The 7,633-nt window shown below is 51.2% G+C and overlaps 1 protein-coding gene across 1 annotated transcript in view; it reads left to right on the top strand.

Annotated features, from left to right (window-relative positions):
- Positions 1-4,292, top strand: part of LOC142485372 (flotillin-1-like) — a 32,217-nt gene extending 27,925 nt beyond the window's left edge. Inside the window, 3 exon segments of the mRNA XM_075584407.1 lie at positions 162-734; positions 2,510-2,674; positions 3,340-4,292. Of these exon segments, the coding sequence (XP_075440522.1) occupies positions 162-734; positions 2,510-2,674; positions 3,340-3,372 (771 nt within the window). The 3' untranslated portion in view covers positions 3,373-4,292.
- Positions 4,293-7,633: the final 3,341 nt, after the last annotated feature.

Below are 7,633 nucleotides of genomic sequence, written 5' to 3'. Positions count from 1 at the left end.
CCCCACCGTCTCCTTACCCTCACCCCCCACCGTCTCCTTACCCTCACCCCCCACCGTCTCCTTACCCTCACCCCCCACCGTCTCCTTACCCTCACCCCCACCGTCTCCTTACCCTCACCCCCACCGTCTCCTTACCCTCACCCCCACCGTCTCCTTACCCTCACCCCCCACCGTCTCCTTACCCTCACCCCCCACCGTCTCCTTACCCTCACCCCCCACCGTCTCCTTACCCTCACCCCCCACCGTCTCCTTACCCTCACCCCCCACCGTCTCCTTACCCTCACCCCCCACCGTCTCCTTACCCTCACCCCCCACCGTCTCCTTACCCTCACCCCCCACCGTCTCCTTACCCTCACCCCCCACCGTCTCCTTACCCTCACCCCCCACCGTCTCCTTACCCTCACCCCTCACCGTCTCCTTACCCTCACCCCTCACCCCTCACCGTCTCCTTACCCTCACCCCTCACCCCCCACTGCCTCCTTCCCCTCACCCCCCACCGCCTCCTTCCCCTCACCCCCCACCGCCTCCTTCCCCTCACCCCCCACCGCCTCCTTCCCCTCGACCCCACCATCTCTTCCCCCCCTCTCTCCCCACAGGTGAAGGGGGAGGCTCGGGCCTATGCGATTGAAGTCCGTGCCCGCGCTGATGCTGAACAAATGGCTAAGAAGGCCGAAGCCTTTGAGGAGTATAAGGATGCCGCCATCGTAGATATGTTACTGGAGAAGCTCCCGCTGGTACACTCTGCTATTCCTGCACATCACTGCACCTCCCACACACACACACACAACTCTGTCACTGCACCTCCCACACACACACACACAGCTCTGTCACTGCACCTCCCACACACACACACACAGCTCTGTCACTGCACCTCCCACACACACACACAGCTCTGTCACTGCACCTCCTACACACACACACACAGCTCTGTCACTGCACCTCCCACACACACACACACAGCTCTGTCACTGCACCTCCCACACACACACACACACAGCTCTGTCACTGCACCTCCCACACACACACACAGCTCTGTCACTGCACCTCCCACACACACACACACACAGCTCTGTCACTGCACCTCCCACACACACACACACACAGCTCTGTCACTGCACCTCCCACACACACACACAGCTCTGTCACTGCACCTCCCACACACACACAGCTCGGTCACTGCACCTCCCCCACACACACACAAACACACACACACACACACACACAGCTCTGTCACTGCACCTCCATCCTGCCCTGCAGCCCCCTCTGCTAGTCCTGTACTGACCCCCACACCCCCACACACACAGCTCTGTCACTGCACCTCCATCCTGCCCTGCAGCCCTCTCTGCTATTCCTGTACTGACCCTCCCCACACACAGCTCTGTCACTGCACCTCCCACACACACATACACACACAGCTCTGTCACTACACCTCCCCCCCCCCCCCCCACACACACACACAGCTCTGTCACTGCACCTCCATCCTGCCCTGCAGCCCCCTCTGCTAGTCCTGTACTGACCCCCCCCCCACACCCCCACAGCTCTGTCACTGCACCTCCATCCTGCCCTGCAGCCCTCTGCTAGTTCTGTACTGACCCCCCCCCCCCCCCCACACACACACAGCTCTGTTACTGCACCTCCATCCTGCCCTGCAGCCCTCTCTGCTATTCCTGTACTGACACCCCCCACACACACAGCTCTGTCACTGCACCTCCCACACACAGCTCTGTCACTGCACCTCCCACACACACACACACACAGCTCTGTCACTGCACCTCCATCCTGCCCTGCAGCCCCCTCTGCTAGTTCTGTACTGACCCCCCCCCAGACCCCCACACACAGCTCTGTCACTCCACCTCCATCCTGCCCTGCAGCCCTCTCTGCTATTCCTGTATTGACCCCCCCCCCCACACACACACACACACACCTCTGTCACTGCACCTCCATCCTGCCCTGCAGCCCACTCTGCTATTCCTGTATTGACCCCTCCCCCCCCACACACACACACACACACCTCTGTCACTGCACCTCCATCCTGCCCTGCAGCCCTCTCTACTATTCCTGTACTGACCCCTCCCACACACACAGCTGTCACTGCACCTCCATCCTGCCCTGCAGCCCTCTCTGCTATTCCTGTACTGACCCCCCCCCCCACACACACACAGCTCTGTCACTGCACCTCCCACACACACACACACACACAGCTCTGTCACTGCACCTCCATCCTGCCCTGCAGCCCCCTCTGCTATTCCTGTACTGACCCTCCCCACACACAGCTCTGTCACTGCACCTCCCACACACACATACACACACAGCTCTGTCACTACACCTCCCCCCCCCCCACACACACACACACAGCTCTGTCACTGCACCCCCATCCTGCCCTGCAGCCCTCTCTGCTATTCCTGTACTGACCCCCCACACACACACACACAGCTCTGTCACTGCACCTCCATCCTGCCCTGCAGCCCTCTCTGCTATTCCCGCGCTCACACTACGCTCCGTGTTTCAGATTGCTGAAGAGATCAGCAAGCCGCTGACACAGGTGTCGAAGATAAAGATGGTGTCCAGCGGCGGGGGCGAGGTCGGGGCCTCTAAGCTCACCGGGGAGGTGCTGGATATCCTCAGCCGGCTGCCGGAGACCGTGGAAAGGCTGACTGGCGTCAGCATCAACCAGGTCAGGGGGCGGCCATCTTTAATGTTGACGTCTCTTTAAAAAATATATATATATCCGTCTGGGCAAAATAGCCACCGGCTTTTTTCCTGGCAACTGTTTTGTGGTAGCACAAAATGCGCTTGTGTAAACTACTATGATATAAAATGGCCGCTCGTGTTCTGTTAAATGGCCACCAACCTCACTTGAGCCAGTGTCCCATAAAATGGCTACTGCTTTCACTCCCATGTTCAATAAAATGTCCGCCAGTTACTTTCTCTCTTTTTAAAATGGCTACCAGTATTCTATGAAATGGCGGGTTCTCTCACACCTATGCTTGATAATAGCCGCCTATTTCAGTCGGTGCACTGTCCTGTAAGATGACTGACAGTCATACCCCCTCCATTATAAAATGGATGTCCTGTTTCGTCTAAAAGTCTCACGCACGCCAATATTCTGTAATATGGCTGCCGACATCCCACACAATGGCTGCCATCGCTGACGCCAACATTCCTTGCTCACCAAATGGCAACCGTTTCATTAAATGGCTATTTGTCTTCCCGACCAACATTAAAATGGTTTCTACTCCTTTTTTTCTGGTGATAACGAGTTGGTAAGGTGCTTAGGCTGCCTATTTAAGGTGCCACCCTTCATTAACAAACGCTAACGAGATGAATTCTCTCTTCCAGAATGCACAGCAGAAGCCTGGGCGCATGTCGTAATTGCTGACTGCCGATTTTCCCGCCGCTCTCCTTCGTCTCCTTCTCCCGGACACCCCCATCTTGATTTTGTCTTCATGGCGTCTGCTCTTTGTCCCGCGTGTCTTGTCTACCCTTCTGGTTGGAGGGTTTGCTCGGCAGCCATCTTGGTTGGATATGTAGTCGTGGCTTGGCAGGCCTTTTGTGGCTGAAATTGGGATGGGAAAACATAAATGGCTCCCGCTTTTGCCTGCCCTCCCCCCCCCAAACCCCCCCCCCCCCAAGTCTGTTGAATCAGCATGGCTCGCCATCGTTCCCTCTTCTGCTTAACACAAAATGGCCGACTCCATCATCGTTAGTGTAGCATGTGTCGGAGTGCTTGTCATTATTTGGTACACAGCTAGGTCTGAAGCCCACTTGGCCACCTGTGTTCCCCTTTTCAACATGGCTGCTATGAACCCCTTTATGACAGGAAAAAATGGCTGCCCCCCACACAAAATGGCTGTGCCTATGTCAACAGGCCTTGCTCCCACAACATGGCTGCCAATCACACTATATGGCCACCATTCTACCCACCAAACTGGAGCAACACAAAATGGTGACCTGCTGCAGAACATGGCTGCCGCTGAGGCGACATGCCCACACTCAATATGGCCTCCGACCCCACTCGCTGCAACCCTGCTTGTCTTGCTACATGTGCCAACCTCAACATGGCTGCCCCTGATCCAGCTTGCCTTAAGGTAGCGAGCCTGCCAGTCCCAAGATGGCTGCCAAACCTTTACATAGAAGTCCAATATAAATATATATATAGATTTTGTTTGTGTGTTTTAGAATGAAATCCTTTCCCCAGGTTCCCTCGTATTACTGTGAATTTTAGCTCAATGAGCTTTTATGCCTTACACCGGAATATATTGTCTTGCTGAATAAATATACTGTGTATACACCGTCCGTGTTTGTTCTCATTTATTCAAATATAGACACGCACGCTTTCAAAATACATTTGTGAGAGAGAAACTACAAAATTACATTTTATTTTTATCATGAATTTTTCCTGTGTTGTAGTATTATTAAAGTTATTGTTACATGAATAGTTTTTTAATATATATATATTTTTAATATGAATGTTTTTTATCTTTGATATTTGCATTGATACATATTTTATATATATATATATATATATATATATATATATATATATATATATATATACCTAAGACATGCAGATGAGTATACAGTTATATTAGCATATATATATATATATTTAGTGTATGCTTGTATAATAAATATTTATATAGAGTTACAGTAAGCAGACATTGTCACCGAGCATTTCTGGACTGGACCCATAGCTCTCACACCGGACCTCTCCCTCCCTCCCTCCCTCTTACCCCCACCTCTCCTCCCTCCTCTCATCCTCCCATCTCTTACCACACCTACCTCTCCCTCCCCCACCTACCTCTCCATCCTGCCCACCCCCTCCCTTACCTCCCACCCCCACGCCCAATAACCCCCTCTCCCCAGTTCACACACTAACCCCCTCTCCCCAGTTCACACACTAACCCCTTCTCCCCAATACACACAATAACCCCTTCTCCCCAATACACACAATAACCCCTTCTCCCCAATACACACAATAACCCCTTCTCCCCAATACACACAACCCCTTCTCCCCAATACACACAATAACCCCCTTCTCCCCAATACACAAAATAACCCCTTCTCCCCAATACACACAATAACCCCTTCTCCCCAATACACACAATAACCCCTTCTCCCCAATACACACAATATCCCCTTCTCCCCAATACACACAATAACCCCTTCTCCCCAATACACACAATAACCCCTTCTCCCCAATACACACAATAACCCCTTCTCCCCAATACACACAATAACCCCTTCTCCCCAATACACACAATAACCCCTTCTCCCCCAATACACACACAATAACCTCTTCTCCCCCAATACACACACAATAACCTCTTCTCCCCCAATACACACAATAACCCCTTCTCCCCAATACACACAATAACCCCTTCTCCCCAATACACACAATAACCCCTTCTCCCCAATACACACAATAACCCCTTCTCCCCAATACACACAATAACCCCTTCTCCCCAATACACACAATAACCCCTTCTCCCCAATACACACACAATAACCTCTTCTCCCCCAATACACACACAATAACCTCTTCTCCCCCAATACACACACACAATAACCTCTTCTCCCCCAATACACACACACAATAACCTCTTCTCCCCCAATACACACACACAATAACCTCTTCTCCCCAATACACACACACAATAACCTCTTCTCCCCCAATACACAAACACAATAACCTCTTCTCTCCCAATACACACACACAATAACCTCTTCTCCCCCAATACACACACACAATAATCTCTTCTCCCCCAATACACACACACAATAATCTCTTCTCCCCCAATACACACACACAATAATCTCTTCTCCCCCAATACACACACACAATAATCTCTTCTCCCCCAATACACACAATAACCCCTTCTCCCCAATACACACAATAACCCCTTCTCCCCAATACACACAATAACCCCTTCTCCCCAATACACACAACCCCTTCTCCCCAATACACACAACCCCTTCTCCCCAATACACACAATAACCCCTTCTCCCCAATACACACAATAACCCCTTCTCCCCAATACACACAATAACCCCTTCTCCCCAATACACACAATAACCCCTTCTCCCCAATACACACACACAATAACCTCTTCTCCCCTAATACACACACACAATAACCTCTTCTCCCCCAATACACACACACAATAACCTCTTCTCCCCCAATACACACACACAATAACCTCTTCTCCCCCAATACACACACACAATAACCTCTTCTCCCCCAATACACACACACAATAACCTCTTCTCCCCCAATACACACACACAATAACCTCTTCTCCCCCAATACACACACACAATAACCTCTTCTCCCCAATACACACACACAATAACCTCTTCTCTCCCAATACACACACACAATAACCTCTTCTCCCCCAATACACACACACAATAACCTCTTCTCCCCCAATACACACACACACACAATAACCTCTTCTCCCCCAATACACACACACACAATAACCTCTTCTCCCCCAATACACACAATAACCTCTTCTCCCCCAATACACACAATAACCTCTTCTCCCCGAATACACACACAATAACCTCTTCTCCCCCAATACACACACACAATAACCTCTTCTCCCCCAATACACACACACAATAACCTCTTCTCCCCCAATACACACACACAATAACCTCTTCTCCCCCAATACACACACACAATAACCTCTTCTCCCCCAATACACACACACAATAACCTCTTCTCCCCAATACACACACACACAATAACCTCTTCTCCCCAATACACACACACACACACACACACTAACCTCTTCTCCCCCAATACACACACACAATAACCTCTTCTCCCCCAATACACACACAATAACCTTCTCCCCAATACACACACACAATAACCTCTTCTCCCCAATACACACACACAATAACCTCTTCTCCCCAATACACACACACAATAACCTCTTCTCCCCCGATACACACACACACACAATAACCTCTTCTCCCCCGATACACACACACACACAATAACCTCTTCTCCCCCGATACACACACACACACAATAACCTCTTCTCCCCCGATACACACACACACACAATAACCTCTTCTCCCCCGAAACACACACACACACAATAACCTCTTCTCCCCCGATACACACACACACACAATAACCTCTTCTCCCCCGATACACACACACACACAATAACCTCTTCTCCCCCGATACACATAGCCTGTCCTTACTCTATGCTCTGAAGTAGAAATTACCAGGGGCCACTTCCCTCTGTATTGAGGTAATTATCCGCAGAGACCCCCGCTCAGTGTAGCGCTGCGTATCATGTGGATATGTCTATGGGTATATAAGGTTATAGGATGGGTCCTTACACTGGCACAGATGACATGATGGGAGCTTGGCTGTACTCGTATGACCCCGATTTACGTTATGTCCGTGCTATATTTAGAGGGTTAGCTAATTCTGTATCCAGCTTTATATCTAGGCTCGGGCACTGGGGGGGAGGGGGGGCAGGGCAACTGTTCCCCTGCTTCCCCCCCCCCCCCCTGCAGCATCATCACCTGCTGCTGCACCCAACCTCCAGTATAAGCTCCTCCCCATGCGCGCCGAAAATCAGAACCGGATCAGTGGAGCAGAGGTCTG

The sequence above is a fragment of the Ascaphus truei genome, unplaced genomic scaffold (assembly GCF_040206685.1).
Source record: "Ascaphus truei isolate aAscTru1 unplaced genomic scaffold, aAscTru1.hap1 HAP1_SCAFFOLD_571, whole genome shotgun sequence".
NCBI classification, from domain to species: Eukaryota; Metazoa; Chordata; class Amphibia; order Anura; family Ascaphidae; genus Ascaphus; species Ascaphus truei.
Note: the sequence above shows the minus strand (reverse complement) of the source record. Positions and strands in the feature narration are given on the sequence as shown.